Source organism: Garra rufa, chromosome 12, assembly GCF_049309525.1.
Source record: "Garra rufa chromosome 12, GarRuf1.0, whole genome shotgun sequence".
Lineage (NCBI taxonomy): Eukaryota > Metazoa > Chordata > Actinopteri > Cypriniformes > Cyprinidae > Garra > Garra rufa.
The window spans coordinates 18,506,497-18,530,978 of NC_133372.1; the positions used below are offsets into that span (position 1 = coordinate 18,506,497).

Genomic DNA, 24,482 nt, shown 5'->3' on the forward strand with positions numbered 1-24,482 from the left:
ATTAAGCTGCAAGCCAGTCAATGATATAAAGTCAAGTCCTAGTATCAATGAGTATACAAGCTTCCGAGCAGGAAGAACCACTGTGGGAACCTGAAAATGCAGATCATGCAAATAGAAATCCAGCACTTTCTGTCCTAAGGGAACAGTAGCATCCCCATTAGCCAAAAAAAGGGGTCCTTCATGCCATGCGTCTAACTGCTCCTTAGCTCCCTTCATTTTATTCCACAAATCAACATGCAATAGTGTGTAGGTGTGACTGCCCTCCAAGATGTTTTCCACTCAGGGACGCCTTAAAATTAGGACAAGAACCTGGCGAATGATTTTCATGACATCTCCAACACAACAAACTTGCGATTCTTTGCTCTGAAGGGATGATAGCTTTTCTATCTACTTCTTTTGCTTTTCTAGCTTGCAAACTCTGGTCAATTGTAGTACTCTTGGTCAACTGAAGCTGATTATATTTCCTCTGATGATCGTAATCCCTTTCTATTTGAGTCCCTAGCCTAACTAGTTCTTCAACAGTCTGTGCACGACCTCGAATCTGACTAGCAAAACAAGGGTTCATAACTTTTAGAAGGGCTTTTAAAACCTCATCCTCAGTCGCATCTTTTTTCCACCGCTTAAACAAAGCTTGAAATGAAAATGCAAAATCACGAACACTTTCAGTTGCACCTTGTAACCGATTTCGTACTTGATCTTCCAGTACATCTTCATAGTCTTCAGGCAGGAAGACAGCTAAAAACGCTTTCTGGAAATCTTCCCAAGTGTCAATCTTAAACCTCACAGTCTCCCACCAATCACGGGCTGAGGCATGTAATACACTACGCATTGTTGCAAGAATCTCACCGTTTGACAGAGGTCTAAGAGCTAAGTAATCTTTACACCTTTCTAGGTACACTAATGGATCATTCTCATCGTGCAATTCCCCAAAAGATGGAAATACCATCTTAATAGGCAACTCCCGAGTACATGTCAGATTAGTTGAAACAGAAACTGGATTAACCAAATCTCCAGTATTACATGGGGAAATTGGACTAGGGCATGCCTGTGAAGGAGCAGCTTCCTCCCGATCAAGTAACTTGCTGTCAATTTGAATACTTTTCTGCATAAGAACATCTAAGGAAGTTTGCAGTGTGAGCAATTGCTGTTTCAGCCCACACACTTCTTCTTGTAACCCCTTTCCCCCTGCACTGTGTTCTTCTATAGCAGTTTTAAAAGAAGAAAGTAAAGAACAGTTTGCCTGATCAAACAAGACCTTTAATTCGCTATGTGATTGTTTGGAGTTCCACTGAATAGCCTCAATTATCTGATTAGTAAAGTCTTGTATACGGTCACTAAAGACATCCATGAAGTCAGTATGAGCCTTTTCAACCACAGATAAGGTTTCTTTTGAAAAATCTTGAGTACAAAGTTTAGCATTTTGCTCAAACCATTTCTTCTGCCAGGCTATAGTATCAACAAATACACTCTTAAGTGACTCAACGGCCTGAGAAAAAATAGTTAAATCATCAGCTTGATTACCTGAACGGAGGAGAGGGACCTCAAGAACCGATTGTTCTAGGTCCATATCATCATCTAATAAAGATCGCTCCATGTTCCGAGGAGTAGAAGGACTATCATGAGGTGGTCCAAAATTACTATCATCTATTTCAGAAAAATTAATGAGAGAATTACCATTGTCCATAATTACAAGAATGATCACAATAGGCCAATAAATGCACAACATCTGAGGGTCCCTGTTCGGGCGCCAAATCTGTAGCGGATTTTGGCCTTACATTATTAAGTTCGGGCACCAGGGGTAAAAACCACCACAATAGTTCATTTAATTTACAACATAAATTTGCAATTTAGGATATATTATACAAAAAAAAAACACAACACAAACAGGAAATAGCTTACTGCTTGTATCAATTTAGTTTCAGCTTGGTTTGGGATACAATAAGTAGACAAACAGCCTCAAAAACAACAACCGAACAACACACAAAAAACTATTTCCAGGCCCAGGAACAATACCTTTTAGTTACCTTACACAATAATAATAATAATAATAAGTGAAAACCTAAAGTAAAGTAGAGAAATCATCAGAGTAGACCGCCATAGAACCGAGTCCACCAGCTAGCGATCACATGTTAGTCCATCCACATTATCATAGGCCTCTACTCATGCACATCACAGTAAACGTCAGTACAGGCAATATATGTCCGTAATCAACTGCAGTCTAATACAATAAAGTAGACCTCAATTCATGGACACTATAGTAGACTTCACATATGCACAATTAATAGTGAACTTCTCATATGCACATTATAGTAGACTTCACATATGCACAATTATAGTAAACTTCGCATATGCACATTATAGTAGACTTCACATATGCACAATTATAATAAACCTCACTTTATTTCACCCATTAAACTACTGAGCCTGGAAGAAATAAACAGCAAACAAACCCCAATATTTACAAAAAACCCATAAACAAAATCATTACCTGGAGCGCTCCAAAAAAAAAGAAACATTTGTCTGCCTGCATTACCCTAAATTGACGTAATAACCACGCATTCACCTCAAACCATAGGAAAGATCGCTCACCGTCGATTATCTATAGATAAAACTCTCTCTCTAATCATGCTTTACGATTTTCCCTCAAAGAGCGCACTAGTCGCATCAAAACTAGGTATCAGCAACATCATTTTGCTAACTCCCGCATTAAACACATTAAGCGTTCATAAATTATGCAAACAAGCAGGTGAATTACGCTCCCAATACTCACGGCACCGCAACAAACTGCATGCTCCGACCACAGGGAAAAACCGCGTGAGACAGGATGCAAAAGCATGTGAAAAGCGAGCGAGTGAGAAAGAGTGAACGAGCGTGAGAGAGCGAGCGTCAACAACGTACTTCCTTAAATAACTTCCGTCCCGCAAATATGTTCAACAGCGCCTCCAGAGGGAAGGATCACTGACGACTGTCACAAGGGCAACTACCTGCTTAGGAAATAGAACCACAGGAAGAAACCAGGCTCAGTCGGGGTCCATCTCTTCTCTAGCCAGATGAAACCAGCATGGCGTGGTTTAATTCTGGGCTGCAAAACCAGTCAGAATTGTCCAGAAAACTTGTGTGGTTCCTGTGGTCTGTGCCGATAGCCGTTGAGGTGACAATGTCTTTGTAGGGGATCTGTCTCTAGGGCTTATCTAGTTGGCATGGTCTCCGCCGACATTCAAGAGTGTAGAGGTCATCTCTAGGTGCTGGATCCAGGTGACTGCAGTGACCATCTAATCTGGATATGGACCGAATCTGGGTGCCTATGGTGACCTCGGAATAAGAATGAAGCAGACAGTTCACTAGCCTATAAATGTTAGAGTCTAAGAATGTTTGGCACAAAGATGTGTTATTGTTTAATTTTCTGTGTTTAGATCAGTGTGTCCTTGATCTTCACTGTGTATATTTTGATACTGTGTTGTAAATAAAATACAAATAATATAAATAATACAAATAATAAAATACTTCGCTATGATTTGAACATGTTACAATACTGCATGCTTAAACTCTCGATAGTGTCAGAAGCTGTTAAATGAACAAAATCCTTCCTTCCAAGTATACCCGATACTGATTCAAATATACAATCTTATGAGTAGACTACAGAAAGCAAGGTACTGTGCCTCAACTGGACCATTTCAGTTCACTTTTAGCACTCAGACAGCTATGTTCTATGCATTTGGAACAACATACAATTCTAAATTCAAATTATTTCTTTTTCAAACATTGTTTTTTAAATAAAATAAGTATCAGCTGTATACAAAGTAGGGCTGGTCCGAATACCATTTTTTGAGCTACAAAACTTAGGTAGTAATCAACACCGAATATTCAAAGCTTTGGAAGGAGGGGGCTGAACATATTCTTCTCTCTAATAAAGACAGGAATCTGTATGTGTGTGTGCGGACACTGCACTAGTGATACAAAACACACAGGTATGTTAAGAGCAATACTTTTACTAAGGTAGCCTAACATTTTTTTAACTAACAAATCACTCCCAAATCAGAAATTAGCAGCACAGTAATTACTGATACCGTAAAGGGTAGTCTATTTAAATTAAAAAAGAACAAAAAAAATTAACAAAGTTCAACAAACTATATTAAGCATACTCGCAATACTTTCAATAACAGCATCACATATTTTAATTAACAAACAGTTTAAATACAATTAAACGAATTCCCTTATATAGAATAAAACAAACGGTCATAGGCTAGGTAACGCTAGGCTGGCTTGACAGCTCACATTTCAATAAAATTAATTCCTAAACAAACTATTTCTTTACGAAGTCATACTTTCAAGATAGTGAAGTTACCTACTTAGTCTGCCTGAACTCTTTTCATGTTGTGCGAAAAAAAATAAAAAAAATAAATTTGTCCACATTTTCAGGTAAAAGGAATTTGTGATCTTATTTACAATGCAGCTTTTAAGAAAATGCGCTCTGGCGGGGTTAAAGTGGCCGGAATGCAAAAGAGGTGTTTGGCTGCAAATGCCAGTTTAGGGTAGATGTCACTGTTTTGCTTCCACCATGCAAGTGGGCCTGACTGTACTTTAAGTAGTGTCTCTCAAATATTGCTCCATCTCTTTCTTTCCTCTTCTCCATTCAAATTCAAGCGAGAATGAGAACCGTTTCACGGGGTAGGCCAGTTTGGAAAAAAAAAGGAATATTTGAATCTCAAAATGTAAAATCAAATGTCAACCCACCAAACGAATATTCGAATATTCTTGTCCAGCCCTAATACAAAGTTACCAACATTTGGTTTTCGACCACTGAAAATGGGTAACAATTTAACAATGTGGACATGGAGCCTCATTGAGATCCCCATATCTCTGGGACTGAATGATGTAGGGCTTTGAAAATTAAGAATCTAAAAGAAAAGTTTATTATAGACTAGGGATGCACCGAAATGAAAATTCTTGGCCGAAACCGAAAACTGAAAAAGAGGAAACCCAAGGCCGAAACCAAAACCCCGAAACAATTATGCCAATTATTAGTACCATTGCATTTATGGCTATGACTGTGTACTAATCAAGTCAAGGCATTGCAATTGCATAAATTAATATTAAAGTTTCAAAGAATAAATCCATTATATTAATTTAAACAATTATTATCAATCAAGTATTATGTTACTTAAATAACATATACATATATTTTACTGCCTTTGTTTAAATTAATTGTTTAAATTTTTATAACATTATCTTGTGGATCCATCAGTTCACATTTACATCTCTAAGCGTTTCTCTTCCAGCAGGAGGCGCTATCAGAATGCTAGTACACAAAGCAGCGCAGCAAATGACTTTGAAACGTGCAGTGCTAATATTTATTCAGTGGATAGCATTTTGAAGTTTAATCGCAATTCTTGTCTTTCAGTCCCCACATTTAAGACATCCTGAAGTCATAATTAAGACTTTCTTAGCCCCAAATAACACTGCAGTCATCAATGAAAATTAAGAGCTTTATTTCAAGAACCGACTTTCAAAATCAAACCTTACACAAAATACATTTATTTTTTCCCACCATGTTCGAGGCACAAGAAAAATATTAGGGGACTAAATTAATATTTAGTATAACCGTCTCTCATTGTCTCTGAGAGAATGCACGTCAGATGCTGAAAGAACTGTCAGTTTTTACTTTCACTTTAACATATTGTGCAGTTTTCACGTTGCTTGTGTGATATCCATTGGCTCATCCTCCATGGTTTAAAACATAAATATTTATAAAAATTCAGTATATAGAAAAGACATATCTTTAAAATATTGCGACGTAACACCAACGTAAAGCCATTGTTTTTCACTCACTCAAAGCTACATCTGTCTCGATCTCTGCTCTCATCACTGCACACACGACTGCAGACACACACCCTCTTGAAATTTCGGCATTACAAGTTTTGCAAATCGCTATCCGTGGGTCTTTCTCAGATATACTGAAATACGTCCACACCGCAGAGGTGTTGCTTCAGACAAGCACGTGCAGGCTGCGGTTTCTGTTTGCGTCAACATACTGTTTCGGCCGTGTTGTTTCGGTGATAAAAATCTTTCGGTGGCCGAATATTTGGTGCATCCCTATTAGGCTTGCCACGATAGACGGTGTTGACGGTGTTACCGGTTTTAAGACGCAACACCGGTGACATCAGTTTTCCACCGTGACACCGTCCCCACATTTTTTTTTTTTTTTTTTTAAGTATTCGTTTTTTTAAATTAAATATTTATTTGAATTAAATGGAAAATATAATTCTAAATTTACTTAAGACGAGAGCATGCACTATAATTAAAAACTGAACATAGCTACAATGCGTCATATTTCATTTATCACGTGAGGAGAACGAGAGGAGTTGAATTTACAGAAAGAGAATGGCGGACGATTTAGTGTCAAAACGCAATGCAAAAGCGCCTGTTTGGCAATATTTTGGGTGTAGTGGAGGGTATATGCAGGTATACGGCGTATACCCACTTCTTTATCAGGCGGCTTTGCGTATACCCTCTTCTAAATCCCCTCTGATGCGCATCATTCAGTAGTGTCCTGCATTAGCCAAAATCATGTAAATATTCGTTAAAAACATCCAAAAAAAGACGCAGTCAGGACCGCGGCACCGGCTTGCTTTGAAATATATTTGATGTGCCTGTGCCTGTGCCCGCTCCATCTGCCGCAGCCCAGTAATTTAAGTACATAATAACGAAAATAATACCTAACAAATAAAAAGAAGCCGTTTTTTACGATCAGAAATTTCTTCAACCAGTGAACCCCTGTAAACGTATCAGTCCAAGGATCCAGTAAACAAATGCGTTCAAAATTTGTCGTCCATTCAAACAATTGATGCCGAATTGCCAATTCCCGCAAAACTGAAAGTGAAAGTATAATACGCACGCACGTCAGCGTCAGTTGCGGCAAGATTACATGTATTTAAAAGCAGAAAAAAAGAGAAAGGGAAACCCCCACCCCCCACGGTGATACCGGTATTACCGGTGTTGTCACATGTCGATTAACCGGTGGGGAAATTTCCTCATCGTCACAACCCTAATCCCTGTTATAAATTAGAATCTAAAATCATATTGCCATGTCTTTAATACTTTTTGAGGTATAGGCACGCAAACTTTGGAAAAATAATATTTATGTTCAATGCAGTTGTCTTGACAGAAAGAAACGAGATGAGACATCTCCAGTTTTAATATTATTTGTTTTTTATTTTGTTCATTAAAAATTTATATTTCTATTGTCTCTTGAATAAAGGTGGTCAATTGCCTCTTGAACAAAGTTGATGTGTGACTGTTCTTTCATAGGTATGGTAGCAGTGCCCCTCGATTTAGTGGAGGCCACAGTGGTCCTCCTTCAGTGAAGTTTGGGAACCCCGGTGAGAGACTACGGAAAAGACACTGGAATCTTGATGAACTCCCCAAGTTTGAGAAAAATTTCTACAAAGAGCACCCTGATGTCACACGGAGACCAATGGTTATTTGTGGGCATATTTGGGTTGTAAGAATTTTAAATGTGTAGTTTTTTTTTTTTTTTTTCTTTGTAATCAACTTTTTTCATTTGTTTTTTAATTACAGCAAGAAGTGGAACACTACCGGAGAGGCAAAGAGGTGACCGTGAAAGGCAGAGATTGTCCTAAACCCATCATTAAGTTTCTTGAGGCAAACTTCCCCAGTATGTGAAAATGTATAATTTTTTTTTTTTTTTTTGCCATCAAATATATTGCTGGGTAATATGGGCTAGGCTTGTGCTGTTAGATGATAGTATTATGTATCAAAGATAGTCAAAGATATCACAGATGACTTATTGCTTTATTAATATCAAGACTGTTGTTGTTGTAGTTAGGCTAATATTATCTAATTTATATTAAGGCAGCATAGCAGACACTTGAGACAGCTATATTAACTTCTCACATATAAGGATTGTGGACTCTAATGAAAATGGGCCACATTCATGAAACACAAGCAGAATGCATTTTTTAAAGATTGTGGACTCTAATGAAAATGGGCCACATTCATGAAACATGAGCAGAATACATTTTTAAGGATTATGGACTAATGAAAATGGGCCACATTCAGAACGCATTTTTGTGTAAATCGTTCATAAAGCTATTCTTGATGTAAACATTCATATTCATGATAATCTTTGTATTTTCAAAATGTTAATTGGTACGAAAGAAACACGCATATAAGGATTGTGGACTAATGAAAATGGGCCACATTCAGAACGCTTTTTTGTGTAAATCGTTCATAAAGCTGTTCTTGATGTAAACGTTCAAATTCATGATAATATTTGTATTTTCAAAATGTTAATTGGTACAGAAGTAAACGCCTGCTCCCAACCACATGTAAATGGTGCGTGAAACGTTCTGTGGAATGACACTGCATTATGATGCACTACCATAATAATATTTCAAGTTCATTTACTTTATTAACAAAAGTTCATTTAAAAAATTTAACCAGCATTTTAAATTTAATATCGCTGGTTACTGCATTTTATATTCAGTAATATATTTTTTAGAATGACATACTAGTAATACTGTATGTTACTGCCATAGATATTCCAAATCATAGCCACCAAAGTGTGACAGCTATAAAAAAAAATGCTGTGCCAAAAGTGTTCTCAAGCGCCACCAGCTGGCCATTTTCAAAAGAGCACCTGGGCTTTTTTTTTTTTAGCTGGTAGATGCAGGTTAATTTAATATTTATTGTTAGGCATATGGCCTGGGAGTCTTTTTTTGCAAATAATGCAATATTCTGGAGCCAAACCTGAGAAAGGATTCCGAAAGACTTCACTGCATTCCTGGACACTTAGGTAGTTGTAATTCATAGGCAGGGATTATGCTAATTGTGAATTAGTGTGCATGTGTGCCCTATTCACAAATGCTTGGAATTTTTTAACATATTTAACTATCAAATGTGATGTTTTCAAAGCATTTGTGAACAGTTGTTGGGAAGGGCTGCTTTATGGGCAAATTGCTCGGAATTTCCTCATATCTGCATATTTCATGAATGAGGCCCAATGTTTTTAAAATGGGCTAACGTTGAATTGCAAAGTTATGAGTGCTTGTTATAAAAGAGATGCATCATTCTTTTACAGTAGTTGTGTTGTTGTTGTTGTTGTTGTTGTTTCTATAGCACGTTAACAAAATAATAGCACTAATAACAATATACTTACAAATTATTATTATCATTACCAAATTTATATAATAACTTTCTTTAACCGGTCCGAACACTGCACAATTATCAGTCACCAATCAAAATCAAAAGTCAGCTCTATCAAATCAAATCAGCTTTAAACATACAAAGTTGATATGCTGCACAGCCCTTTTCAAAAATCTATATGTAAAATGTACATATATGTGCTGTTGAATTCCAGATTATGTGATGGATGTGATCTCTAAACAGTCCTGGTCTGAGCCCACACCTATCCAGGCCCAGGGATGGCCTTTGGCCCTTAGTGGAAAAGACATGGTTGGCATTGCTCAGACAGGATCTGGGAAAACCCTGGCTGTAAGTGTTAAGTGATTAAATGTATGATTCAGAATGTATTAAAAGACTGGTTTGTAAAGCTGTTGCTAAGTGTTTGCAAATCTTTGTGCTCACAGTATTTGCTGCCAGCCATTGTACATATTAACCACCAGCCTTTCCTGGAACATGGTGATGGCCCTATTGTAAGCTCCACACAATGCCCCCCCCCCCCCCCCCACCATCCTATCTAAAAAAAAAGTTTCCTTAAATGTGTTGTTTTCCCCCAGTTGTGTGACTGTCTTCTGTACTTTCTTGTTATCTTAGTGCTTAGTGCTGGCTCCCACTCGTGAACTGGCACAGCAGGTGCAACAGGTTGCTGCTGAATATGGAAGAGCTTCCCGCCTGAAGTCCACTTGTATCTACGGTGGAGCACCCAAAGGACCTCAGATCAGAGATCTTGAAAGAGGTATTGTGGTATTCTGTGAATCATCATTTTAATGTTACTTGTTTTATTTATATCCAGAGTTTGCGACCTCCAACCTTTGTCGGTCATTTTCAGAGTTTTATCAGTGGCGTAAAAATCTGAAGGCCGTCCGTCATTGACCGATTACGCTGAGAATGTACTATTGTAACCAAGGGGCAACCTTCCAGTCTCCCTCGTGAAACCAACACGGAAGTGACTGAAACTGCAATTCATCGACTGGCCGCTTGAGGCTGGCTGCAAAAGGGAGTCAATCCCATTGACACTCCATGTTAAAATGCCCAACTTTGCAGCAGAAAAAAGTATGTTTACAGCCTGGTTCAAAAAATGGTTTTGGTCTATATAGCTAGTTTTGCCCTTCATGTCAACTGTGAGGGGGGTGAATTTTTTTATAACTCATCGGTTTAAGTTATATTAAGCCTTAAAGTTCAGCATAATTAAGGACGTGGCCACTTGAGTGACAGGGGGCTTGCCGCTGCTGTCACCACTGTCGCTCTAGGTGGGCGTGGTTTCAGCAACCAGCTCCACCCACATCCCGCCTTTTTGCCCATTTTTGATTATCCGGGAGTGACGCGCGATGACGCGATTCCAAGATGGCGCGGCCGAATCCCGCCCACTATGAGCTTCAAATTAGCGCTTCAGAATCCTACGGGTGACGTCACGGATACTACGTCCATATTTTTTACAGTCTATGATTGTAACTTGTAACTGTAATTCCCACCCCTGTCTAGGTGGTGGCAAATGCGCTCCATTTGATTACGCACAGGCGAGTACCCAGTTTAAGCCACAATGATCTATCACGCCTCATTATAGAGCACCAAAACGGTATTTATTGCCGTTTTGACCTTGTTTCCTATCAAAAGTAAGAAAGCGCAAAGCTTATTCTATTGCGATTTATTGGATGGGAGGCGCACTATGTACTGTTCATTCTCCAACTGAAAACAACATAGACCAAAAGATCAAGTGGGATTTAAGAATGGTTCATAAAAATGAGAATCTATTAAAATATAGAAATTTCCTTTTTTTTTTTTTTTTTAACCCAGCCCTAGCCTATTTTGTTGTTATTAGTGGCCTCCGCTGTGACTGCAGGGTGTGGTGTTGAACACGAAAAGTGACGCACAGTCTCTGTTTATCTGTTTAAAAAAAATAAAATAAAAGCAATAAAATGTGTTACTACGTGCACTTTATGTGTGGCAGGGCTCCCCCATGGCATAAATATACCAGTTTACATTTACAACTCTGTGTTTGCTGTGTAAAACCATCAGTCGATTTGTGTGTTGGTCTGAATGAAAATGCAAATTCTTTGCCAATAGATGTTGCTTTTGGAGCTGCAAAAATAGCTGTTTCCCTGGTAACGGCTGTACACAAAGCAGCACTGAGCTGACAAACCCTGCTTTATCAGGCATTACAGGCATGATAAAATAGAAGTCGGTTTCCTTCTTTCTTCTTTGAGAATACTGTAAATCTGTATATTCTTTAGGTGTTGAAATCTGCATCGCAACCCCCGGCAGATTGATTGATTTCCTAGAGGCAGGAAAAACTAACCTACGCCGCTGTACCTACCTGGTCCTTGATGAGGCTGATCGTATGCTGGACATGGGATTTGAACCTCAAATCCGCAAAATTGTTGATCAGATTCGGGTGAGTTCTTGCAAAAGTTTCATTCCTCTGTAGGGTTGCAACAGTATAAAATTGATATACGTGTATATATCAGAGGTCGCGTTAACCGGAATTTTTTTTTAGCAATGACGAAAAAATCTGAAGCCCATGCATCATTTTGACAGATTACACTGAGGGTGATCTATTGTAATTTGTAGCTGTAATTCCCACTCCTGTCCAGTTGGTGGCGAGTGCGTTTCAGTGTGGCAGCAGAGCACTGGATCCAGAACAAAAACGAAACTGTCAAGAATCTTTTGCTATGCATTTGATTTTACGCACAGGTGACTACAAAGTAGCTTTACCGATCAATCACGCCACATTAAATACTCCCAAAATGGTATTTATTGCTTGAATTTCCTAATAAAATCGACAGAATTTGAGACTTTGTTTCATTGCGATTTATTGGATGGGATGCGCACTATGTAGGCTACTGTTCATTCATCAACTGAGAACAGCATAGACCAAAAGATCGACTGGGATTTACAAATCGATATTGGTCATAAAAATGAGAACATATTAAAATAGCTGTCACTGCGGGGTGTGGTGTTGAACATGAAAAGTTTGGCAGTCTCATCTGTTCTCTTCAAAATAAATGCATAAGCCTATATCGTCTTGTAGGTTCATAATTAGAAATGAAAATGTGAACAAAAATAAATTCAATTAAATGTGTTATTAGATCTAAAATATGAAAATTAGAATGACAGGAAATAATGGATTATGACGGAATTTTTATGACGCTGTCCGTCAAAATGACGCACAATGTTAAAGTCTAATGCAACCTCTGATATATATATGATATGATATGATATGATATGATGATATGTATATATATATAACAACATGTGTATATAACATGACTAACATGCTCAAAAGCTATTGAAAGTTTGCACACACATTAGAATCTACGGCTATCAGGGCAGGGCAGAACTTCACATGAGGGGTGGGGGTGGCAATAGCATGAAAATCCCAGGATGAGTGTATCAAATTCCAGAGCACTGCCCCCATATATATTACTATTTCTTAGTATTAAATTACATTTTAGGGGCCAAGCCAATATATAAAAATATACAAAAACTCTTGAATCGTTGCACATACATTGGAATCTACGGCTATCAGGGCAGGGCAGAAGTTCAGAGGATGGGGGCAGTGCTCTGGAATTTGATACACTCATGCTATTGCCACCAAACATGGTCAACATGATCTCAAGACACTGAGGATCCAAAATTGCAAAGGGACTTTTTATATATATATCTCGAATGGTTTGACCGTGGGAAGGCAACAAATTTATGGCGAAAAAGAAAAACAGAAAGTGTTTGATTTTAATCAAAATTCAGCAGTTTGTTTATTGTATGAGATGGAACACCTAGAGGTGTCTATTATGAGTTATAGCACCAAGAACTGGCAGCAGGTGCTATAAGACCTATATCAGAATGATGATATGATATGTGATAATGATACATTCAAGGAACAAATACAAAAACTGGAAACAAACTAAATTTTGACTGGAATATAACCAGAAACTAAAACAAAATCAGCTTTAATAGTTCTGAACAGATTCAAAAATATGAAATGACTATTAACGTTATTCTATCATTTCATTTATTATTTGAATTTAAGTAGTACGGCCTATGCAAATATGATGTTGACATATCCAACAAGTGAAATGCCCATGCTCACCTGTAAATTTATCATAGGTAAGTCGCAATGGCAGTGCCCTAAGCAATAGCCCTACGTCTAAATGAAATGAATAGCAGGTAATAAACCAGCAAAAATTGCAGGATAGTGTAGTCTTGAATTCACACAAGGTCACATCACCGCAGCGCTTCTGTGAACGGAGAAAACAGAATAAAACTATATACATAAAGGAATATATAGGTCTATACACAAAAAATATATTTCACTCAAATCATTAACAGGTTAACAAAACAAAAGAAACCAAAAATCAGCAATTTTTTATTGTGACGTGATTCAAAGTTCACGGAAAGGAAACCCTTTAAAAAAAAACATTTTAGTTTTCTTAATTTGACAGTTTTCTTTATTTTGCAAAGGCTTGTGTTTTTTTGCATTGTATAGTTTTGAGTGATGTCTTGCTTCTATCTGTATGACCATAAATTAAGTAACAGTATCCTGTCTTAGAAGGGGAAAACAATGCAATGTTCGCATTGGCACCTCCTGTTTTGGTGTGTATCACTTTAACAGCAAATGAGATGAATATTGCTGCCCTGTCTTCAGAAGAGGGCGTACCATATCTCTGATTGCGTACATACAGCAATAAACAGTCAGTAGAAGTAACAGTGCTGAGAGACATTATATGTGCAAGAGAACCAGCATTTAGCCGTACATATGGGAAGCCAAACACACCAGAAATGGGACGGAACAACGTCAAATGTTACAGAGCTCGTGGCACTGATCAATTAAAATACTTTGACATCATACTCACACAAATACAGTTAAATCGTTAGCTAAGCACTATAACAACATGACATTCATAAAGCAATCTGGAGTGAAATGATTTGATAAATGATAAACATATTTAGGTAGATTTTGTAAATCAAAATGGCATGCCTATTAAGACTATAGCGATTTGGTTTAATGAGCCCCGGAGACGGATCATCAGTAAAGAACTCCTCACGTAGACGGCCATTGGCACAAGACCACAAGAACCAGATGAGTTCTTTGCAAATCATGACTTTGCTGCAACATGGAACTTTTGCACTATTGACACTATTGTCCTATTTAATGTAGTAAAGTTGCTTTGACACAACCCGTATTGTTAAAAGCGCTGTATAAATAAAGGTAATTGACTGATTGATAATGGGGTTAGTGGATTTTTATCATTGTAGGGTGGTTGTGTTCACACTGCCAACACACATTTATGTTCGAACACCATGTAAAAGTGAATTTTGCATATTAGGTGCCCTTTAAAAAGTCCATAGTATATTCTGTGCCGTTCAGCATGACCACCGCCTGACTATGGTTTTACAGCCTATGTGAAGGATAATGTACAAAGTTTACCCTGCTTTAGCTGGTCATAGTTGGTCAGCAGGCTGGTTTTAGAGAGGTTTTGGCCACTTTCCCAGTATTTAGGCTATATGTGACCCTGGACCACAAAACCAGTCATAAGGTTAAATTGGTAACACTTTACAATAAGGTTCATTAGTTAACATTAGTTAACCACATTAGTTAACATGAACTAATAATGAACTGCACTTATACAGCATTTATTAATCTTTGTTAATGTTAATTTCAACATTTACTAATACATTATTAAAATCTTGTTAACATTAGTTAATGCAGTGTGAACTAACATGAACAAACAATGAACAACTGTATTTCCGTTAACTAACGTTAATAAAGGTTAGTAAATACAGTAACAAATGTATTGCTCATGGTTAGTTCATGTTAGTTAGTACATTAACTAATGTTTAACTAATGAACCTTATTGTAAAGTGTTACCGTTAAATTTTACAAAACTGAGATATATACATCGTATGAAAGCTCAATAAATAAGCTTTCTATTGATGTATGGTTTGTTAGGATAGGGCAATATTCGGCCGAGATACATCTATTTGAAAATCTGAAATCTAAGGGTGCAAAAAATCAAAATACTGAGAAAATCACCTTTAAAGTTGTCCAAATTAAGTTCTTAACAATGCATATTACTAATCAAAAATTAAATTTGGATCGGTTTACAGTAGGAATTTTACAAAAAATCTTCATGGAACATGATCTTTACTTAATTTCCTAATGATTTTTGACATAAAAGAAAAATCAATAATTTTGACCCATACAATGTATTTTTGGCTATTGCTACAAATATACCCCAGCGACTTAAGACTGGTTTTGTGGTCCAGGGTCACATATAGGCTATATAAATGCCTGTCCAGGCTGGGTGACTAGCTAAAATCAGCTACTTTCAGCTTAAACCAGCTAAGACCAGCCAACCAGCCTAGGCTGGTATTAGCTGTTTTTTTTCAGCAGGGTACACAATAAATTATATTTTAGCATCCAGATACACGGCGAATATGGAAACATTTTGGTTTGTGCCGAACAAAAGAGGCAGGCTTCAGTTTCGCTTTAAAATTATTTGTTATGGCTTGACATTTATATAGCCTATATAGAATAAATACTGGATTTGTTGTAGAGAGAAAGGGACTACAATAGGTGAACAGGTCTATACTTAATGTTTGTAAAAATGTTGTTTTATTTACCGGTATTATACATTATTTCTGAATGTAATAATAAAATGTTACGTAGAGCCTATGTGACATTTTTTTCCTCTCAAAATGCAATTTTATATGAGAAGCTTAAAGCTTTTTTTATGCAGCAAAATTTCTTTCATGAATCTGGCCCCACATAATTCTGAGTTAGTAGAACCTAGCCTTGACAACACAAGTGACCTGCTTTTTAGGGCTGGGCAATTAATTAAAATCGTAATAAAATCACAGTTTGAGCATGCACTAGCATGATTCTTTCCCGACCACCCACAGTATGCTATCAGAATGCAGAAGTGGATAGTAATGAAGTACATTTATTCTGTTACAATTACTTGAGTAAATTTAGGGAAAATTTGTACTTTTAGAAGTAGATTTAAAGATGGATACTTTTACTTTAACTCGGGTATATTTCTAACGAGAAAACTCTACTTTTACTTTGCTACACTGAGCGGCGTTCCTCTCGTTACTTAAAGGGGGCATAACACACACGGTTTCACCCAATCTCATGTTATTCTTGAGTACCTATAGAGTAGTATTACATCCTTCATATCTCCAAAGAGTCTTTAGTTTTATCATGTTTACAAAAGAAAGATACAGCTTTACGATCCTTTCCGAAAACAGCTGAGCTCCTGGAGGCACACAGAGGGGCGGAGCTAAAGACTGACGAGCACTCGCGTGCCGATTGCCAACAAAACACAGATATTTAATGCCGTTCACTTACCATCTGCAGTTCTGAATCCTGACCGGGATCTTTTATAGCTGGGACCGCTCCACCTTTCAGTATCAAACTATGTGCAAATCCAGTGTCAAACTGGGCCTTGTTTATAAAACGTTTGTCAACAAACACAGCAAAACTCCATTTCTGCCCCGGAAAAACAAACTGCATTTACTGTTCACGTAACACTGGGTTCATTGGGAAGCAAGACCTGGACACAGGATTATTGTTTGTTTATTTTTTTGCCTTATGTCTGTTCTAGAGACAAAACAATATTTTGTATAAGGCTATAACTGGTTTCCTTGGGAAATATGTTTCAGATTCACATTGAATGTATTTATGACTGTAAAGCATGTCTGTGTGTGTCAAAATAATGATTTTAAAAATAAAATTGATTAAAAAAAAAATCGTGTTAATAGGTTTTTTGTGTGTGTTTATCGCACAGCCCTACTGCTTATCTAGGCAAAATGAAAATCTTTGGCTTATCAAAAGCCAAATCCATGATTATACCCAGTATTATTTCTTGTTTTGATAAATTAAAGTCCTGCCAACTAAACGATGTACAGATGTAGTTACATACAGACATTAATAGGATGCATGTGTATAGGACATAAAAGGTGTACAATTTATTTGAAAAGTAGATTGTGGGCTTTTTCGATCATGGTACAAAACCGCCAAATAACCACCCCAACTATAGGCTACTTTAGATATAATAAATACTAAACTTACCTTCATTCAAACATGTAGTTTGCACATAAAGTGGTTTTCATAAAAATGTGTCTTTTCAGACAGACTTATTCAAACATTCACACCTCCGGTTTCAATGTAATGGTACATGACTTGTTTACAAGCTGTTTTAGTAACATTTCATGATTTGTTTTTTGGGGGGATTTTGTTCCTATCAAGAGTAAAAAAGTTAAAACCTCTCTGCAATCTTTTGATGGGAGGTGGGTTACAAATAATGTTTAAGGACGCTTTATTAAGCCTCATTTCTCTTGAAAAATTTCTCCACTGTGTGGAGAAATAAAATAGAGATAAAAATGGAGATAAAATAAGTCTATAATGATTCATGTTGTGCATCGAAAAGAACACTTCTTTTTTTTTTTTTTTGACAGCCTGACAGACAGACTCTGATGTGGAGTGCTACCTGGCCCAAAGAAGTGCGTCAACTTGCTGAGGATTTTCTGAAGGAGTATGTTCAGATTAATATAGGTGCTCTGCAGCTTAGTGCCAACCACAACATCCTGCAGATAGTGGATGTCTGCAATGATGGAGAAAAAGATGACAAGTAAGCTTTTTTTTTATTATTATTATTTTTTTCTCCATATTTTCATATTCAGACCTGCCAATCTGTGCACATTTTAACTTTAAAATACGCTTGTCTAATTGGTCACTCTAATTATTCTAAAAGCTGGTGATTTCTTTGTGTTTAGTTGTCCATGAATGCAAACTTTTAATTTGGTAATCATAGCTTTGAATGTACTATAATAAAATTGTGTGATTTATGTAGATCCAATGGGTTTTTGAACGTTGGAGAGGATGGGGGTTTGCAAGGAGTAGCATACAATGAAATAATCTATAGATGTGCCGATCCAATACAGTATTGGTATCGGCTCAGAATCTGCCATTCTTTACCGGAGCAGGTTAGGCATAGGATGATTACCCGTTTCAAGCTATAACGCAATTTGAAAGCTTCAGTTTCAAAACCACTACAATTTTCTGTTATTCCGTTCTTGCTGTATGTGCAGTTTTTTGTTGTCTGATCAAAGAAGGAAACTGTAGGAATCCCTCAGGTTGTGTGCAGCATGGAGAGTAACACAACCCCTCCCCCTCCTGTTAGTGTCAGGAGGTCTCAGTCTCACAGGCTGACGAAAGGACGATATGACAGTTGAGCAAATACCCAACACTAGTCTTTAAGCAAATTAAAAACACCAGACAGACATGTAAACAATGTTAAAAGTTTGCGGTTTGAAAAATGGGTGGGTGGATGGATGGATGGATGGATGATTCAGCTGCAGGTGTCATCTTTTTGTGAGAAAAATTCATTCAGCACAACTATCACAGTGCATTTTAGGTATTCTCTAGCCAGTGAGTAAACATTGATTGTACACTTGGATTGAATGAGTGCTACCACTAAAAAAATTTTTGGAAGCGATTTCAGACACAGCCCTGGAGAGTCACTGTCCTATAGCTCCTACCAGATCCAAAACACCTGCCTGGAAGTTTCTAGTAATCCTGAAGCTCTTGATTAGCTGTTTCAAGTGTGATAAATTAGTGTTGGCTGTAAACTCTGCAGGACAATGACACCCCTGGTCTAGAGTTTAGTCTATAGAGTTTTTCCCTTTGTCCTCATGCTAAAATCAAATGGTATTAATATTACTTGGTTTCTTCAGACTTCTGAGGTTGTTGGAGGAAATAATGAGTGAGAAGGAGAATAAGACAATCATTTTTGTGGAGACAAAGAAGAGATGTGATGAGTTGACCAGAAGGATGAGGAGAGATGGGTAAGAAACCTTCATGACTCACATAGTACTGATGATACTGATAATATTGATGTCCTTAGTCACTCACTTAACTTATGATTGAAAATGAATATTCTGTCTTCCAGCTGGCCTGCTATGGGGATTCATGGAGACAAGAGTCAGCAGGAAAGAGACTGGGTTCTGAATGGTAGGCATCTCCCCAAACAAATTAAGTGAATACTAGCGAAGAAGAATACAAATTTCAGTAGCTGGTACTAATAGTAGTAAAATTTCTTTATTAAAAAAAAAAAAAAAAAAAAAATATATATATATATATATATATATATATATATATACATACACACACTGTGTATATATAATAAAAAAAATGATAAAATATTAAATTTCAGTATATTACTGGAACACACTCCCTATTTAACAATTTAACTACTTAATTTGATGATAATTGCAATTAAAGATTATTTGTAACTAATATATTATAGCATTGGCATGCTTTTAAATGGTTTTTCAATTAAGTAGCCATTGTTTTCAGTATTACAGTCATAAGCTTGACCCAATAGGAATTAATGTGGATTAAAAAAAAATGCATGCTCTGAATTAGGAAAAGGAAAGGAAGTGAAAAGATGTGATGTGTGGCCAAATATGGTGACCCTTACACGGAAATTGTGCTCTGCATTTAACCCATCCAAGTGCACACACACAGTAGTAAACACACACCCAGAGCAGTGGGCAGCCAAAAATATGTAATAAAAAAAATATTGCCTTGCTTAAGAGTCTCACCTTAGTCGTGGTATTGAGGGTGGAGAGAGCGCTGGTTATTCACTCCCCTACCGACAATCCCTGCCGGACCTGAAACTCGAACCCACAACCTTTGGGTCACAAGTCTGATTCTCTAACCATTAGGCCACTACTGCCCTCAATAGAAATGATCAAATACTCTTCAGAGAGGATTCATGCAATTCTTATCAAACATGGTGCACATTATGCAAAAAATATAGAAGATATAAATATATTTTGTTACTCTTTTTTTTTTTTTTTTTTTTTTTTTTTTTTGCATGAATGCATAAAAAAAATTCATAAAAATGTTGATGGTGCATTGTCTGATTTAAAACAAATTGGTGTAGAATTGTTTAGCCATGATGGCTGATCGTACAGTTGCTCAAAATGATTCATACCCTTGGTAAATTCGATTAAAAAAAGATTTGAAAATAAATCTGTATTGTACATTAAATACAATCTGTACATTAAATGTTCCCTATCGATACTTCAATCGTACTGTGTCTGCCAAGATGCTATGGAAAAACTCCTTTTCTCAGTTGGCTGAAGCCTTTTCAATAATATGTGACCCTGGACCACAAAACCAGTCATAAGATTAAATTTTACAAAACTGAGATATATACATCCTATGAAAGCTCAATAAATAAGCTTTCTATTGATGTATGGTTTGTTTGGATAGGACAATATTTGGCCGAGATACATCTATTTGAAAATCTGGAATCTGAGGGTGCAAAAAAATCAAAATACTGAGAAAATCACCTTTAAAGTTGTCCAAGTTAAGTTCTTAACAATGCATATTACTAATCAAAAATTACATTTTGATAGGTTTACAGTAGGAATTTTACAAAAAAATCTTAATGTAACATGGTCTTTACTTAATTTCCTAATGATTTTTGACATAAAAGAAAAATCAATAATTTTGACCCATACAATGTATTTTTGGCTATTGCTACAAATATACCCCAGCGACTTAAGACTGGTTTTGTGGTCCAGGGTCACATATAGTGTAACCAATGGCCAATGACTAATTTGGACATTAACTAAAATGTTATTCTTTTTTCTCTCTATCTCTTTTTTTCTAGAGTTTAAGTATGGGAAGGCCTGCATCCTGATTGCAACAGATGTTGCCTCACGCGGATTAGGTCAGTATTTTCCAAGATGACACACCTTAGTGTCCTTTCTTAAGAGCCAACAAGTTTCACTTTTAAAGAAAGTGCTTTGCTTTCTTTAACTTCTTTATGCATTCTCTGAGTTTTCCCACCTAAAGGTGCAGTCTTTGTGGCAGGGCCTAGGCATGACAACTCCAGGCCAACAGAGGGGGAAGGAGGAGTATTGGAACTTGGTGACTGGCTGCCACCCAGTCGCATAGAGAGGTGACCGTGTCCAAGCTGAGCTCTGTGTGCCAGTAATCTTCAATAAGGCAGTGTGGCTAAGCCTTGTTATAACTCGTGTATATATATATATACATCTGTTCTCTGTCCATATTTTTTTTATACCTTTTAAGTACACCAGTTCCATCTCGAGCCACGTTTCATCTCGAATTACTCAAAAAAAAAAAAAAAGGCTAATTGATGGTTTTACCATTTTGCCTTGCATGCATTTTGTAAAAGCACTGAATTGCAAAACATTTGTTGGATATTTGGGCAGATTCTTTCTGTTCTAAGATTGTCCAAGCATGGGGTGATTGCAAACATTAAAAAAAAAAAGAAAAGTTCATATTATTTGCTTTTTTTTTTTTTTTTTTTTTTTTTTAATACAAAACTGGTGTTCATGAAATGGAGAAAGCAACGTTTATTTTCCTTATACTACAATTGGTGACAACTGGCACATTTGTAGAGGAGCTCTGGGACGCCTGTAGACAGTGGAGCAGAAAGCTTTATTTTAAATAAAATGCTCAGCTAAATTTTCCGAGCTTGATGTTCCTCCCTCGCCTGCATTTTTTAAAAAGTCATGTCAAGACCTGCCAACGAGAGACATTTTCTCAAGTGAACACTGGCTTCTGGGAAGATCTTGCCTAGATGAGACTGATGAGGGATATGATGATGCTGGTCTTTGATAGCTTGTGCAGATGGGTTGGATACCACTTGGCCTCTTGTTTGTTTTTGACTGTTTTTCGGCTTTGTGGGTGCCCTCAGATTAGCACTGGTCTATTGGGCCTGGGCCAGACTAAGCAGTCTGACCTTTATTAGCAAGCTTCTAATAAGTGTTGTGCTGAGAAAGGACTTTAATAACCAAAACCAGCCCTGCGGTCCTCAATCGGCACATGAGGAGGCAACTGTGCACATAGTGGCCCTACTGCATTAGAAGCACCTTGATGTCACTTTACAATTTGTAGGGAGTTTGCTGCATTGGGAAAGGACTAGTGAATGCATACTCCTTAATGGTAAGACATTGTTCAACAAACTAAAATATTTTATTTAAAAAAAACGAGGGGTGGAAAGCATTGGTTCATTGTCCTTTTGTTTTTGTAAATGGAGTGTGCATCGTTTCTCTCTTCCCACAGTAGTCTTCCCATGGAGTCAGAAACTGTCATTTGTTTAAATTTATCCATTAACCTTTTTTTATTTTTATTTTTTTCAGCCCAGATTTATTCAGTTATTTTATATGTATTTATTGCTAACTTTTTTTTTTCTTTTGGTTGGCTGTTGTGGTGTGCAAAATCTTGCTGCGTTCCTTTTTGCCACACTGCAACACTTTACAGATGTGGAAGATGTCAAATTTGTCATCAATTATGACTACCCTAACTCATCTGAAGACTATATTCATCGCATTGGAAGAACAGCGCGCAGTCAAAAAACAGGCACTGCTTACACCTTCTTTACTCCCAACAACATGAAACAAGCCAGCGATCTCATTTCTGTCCTCCGAGAGGCAAACCAGGCCATCAATCCAAAACTGATCCAGATGGCAGAGGACAGAGGAGGTGAGGCTTACCCTGACCCAAATTGTAATTAAAACAGATTATTTTTGAAACCTGACATTTATGACCCTTTTTTCTCTCAATTTAAAGGTCGTTCTCGTGGCGGTCACAGTGGCTATAAGGATGATCGTCGAGATCGGTATTCTGGTGGGGGTAGGAGAGATTTCGGTAGTTACAGAGATAGAAATAGTGACAGGGGTTATGGTAGTGGACCAAAGGTACAGAGTGGAGGCTATGGAGGCAGCAGCTATGACAAAATTAACAATAGCAGCAGTAGCTATGGTAATGGCTATGGTGGCAATGGACAGGTCAGCTACAATACAGTGAACTCAGTTGTTGCCTTTGGGAATCAAAACTTCCCAAACCAGTCATTTCCTGGAAACCAGGCTCCAGCCCAGAATGGGATAATCCACCCACAGTACCCATTTAATCCTCCTCAACCACCTCAGCAGCCACCACAGCCTATGGTGCCCTACCCCATGCCCCCTTCTTTCACCCAGTAGAGAACAGCAGCTACTTCTGCTATTGGCCAGACACTTAAAAAAAATGAAGTGAATTTGTCTTCTTTAAAATATTATTTCTATCATTTGTACTGTTTATATTGCTTATGGCACACATCCAGCCAATATTACTAGTCAGAGCAATTACATTGCGCACATCTTTTTACCATTTATTACATTCCTCAGTAATTTATTTTGACTAGGCAGTGCACATTTTGATTTATTGTATGTTTCAAAGCTATGTTTGAAATCAGATATGAGGGTCATGCATGGATCTTCAAATAAAGATGAAATGATATTGTCTGATTGTCCAGGTATCTGACCTTTTTTTTTGGGGGGGGGGGTGTCTTTGGTTTCTTTTCCCAGCAACCTGAAAAAAGGCCACTACGTTGTTTTATATTTTAGTTATCTTTAGACAATAAAATGTCAATAATTAAATGGTCACACATGCTGTACAGTGTACACCTGGATGTGTCAAATAAGATAGACATCCATAAAGCTGTTTTTGTCTGGAAGGATGTAGGATCAGAACAATATAAACATAATCTTACATTTGTAATCCCACAATCCCCCTAATCGCTTACATAATACAAATTTAAACTTACCTAAGTCTATTCTATACCTTATGTTTGTTAACTTGAAATGGTTATGGGCACACGAGATTTGTGTCCATTTTTGGTGCAGAGTCACTCAGATGCCTGTCATTCATGAAACTCTTTCATGGATGTCTGATGCAATGCTGTAAATCATGGTACTGCTTATGTAGATGTTGTTGCATTCGCACATGCCTGGAACACAAGAGAAACAAAAAAACAGCAGACCAGCTGCATTCATGAATAATTTCTTTCTTTTATACTTCTGTTAATTGTATAGTGGTTCTATATATTACATTAAACTAATGGTGATCATATAGTGTTTTTTGTTGACCTAGTCTTAAGTCATTTGCCACCTATTGACCAGTGAGGTAGGGATAAAACTACTGTAGGGGAAACCCATGAGGAAGTCTTCACCAAAGGGTTGGCCCCAGAGTCCTGTTGCACTTTGGTTCTTCCCTGGGGTCCTCATTGATCTTTGTGTCCTAGTCAGTCCCTGTAGGTGATTTGTTAACTTTACTGTCTGACATCTGCATAATGAAACCTCAGTCATACCAAACATCATAACCCACAGAGGATGGATGAGTGACAACAGTGTGTGGTATCTTTTTAAACTGTGAGTGCACTGTACCAGCATTCCCCAATGGAAAGAAGTGACAGCCACCT

General features: G+C 37.3%; 1 protein-coding gene across 2 annotated transcripts in view; it reads left to right on the top strand.

The window, feature by feature from the left end:
* LOC141346487 (probable ATP-dependent RNA helicase DDX5) overlaps positions 1 to 23,524 on the top strand; it is a 63,569-nt gene extending 40,045 nt beyond the window's left edge. The window contains exons 2-13 of one of the 2 annotated variants that reach the window (XM_073851362.1): positions 7,309 to 7,484; positions 7,579 to 7,675; positions 9,380 to 9,513; positions 9,609 to 9,674; positions 9,796 to 9,937; positions 11,433 to 11,593; positions 17,659 to 17,831; positions 18,937 to 19,047; positions 19,152 to 19,213; positions 20,886 to 20,945; positions 22,505 to 22,726; positions 22,814 to 23,524. In XM_073851362.1, the coding sequence (XP_073707463.1) occupies positions 7,413 to 7,484; positions 7,579 to 7,675; positions 9,380 to 9,513; positions 9,609 to 9,674; positions 9,796 to 9,937; positions 11,433 to 11,593; positions 17,659 to 17,831; positions 18,937 to 19,047; positions 19,152 to 19,213; positions 20,886 to 20,945; positions 22,505 to 22,726; positions 22,814 to 23,226 (1,713 nt within the window). In that variant the 5' untranslated portion in view covers positions 7,309 to 7,412 and the 3' untranslated portion in view covers positions 23,227 to 23,524. The remainder of the gene's footprint in view (positions 1 to 7,308; positions 7,485 to 7,578; positions 7,676 to 9,379; positions 9,514 to 9,608; positions 9,675 to 9,795; positions 9,938 to 11,432; positions 11,594 to 17,658; positions 17,832 to 18,936; positions 19,048 to 19,151; positions 19,214 to 20,885; positions 20,946 to 22,504; positions 22,727 to 22,813) is intronic. The other variant, XM_073851361.1, reaches the window with a different exon arrangement.
* The last annotated feature ends 958 nt before the right edge of the window (positions 23,525 to 24,482 follow it).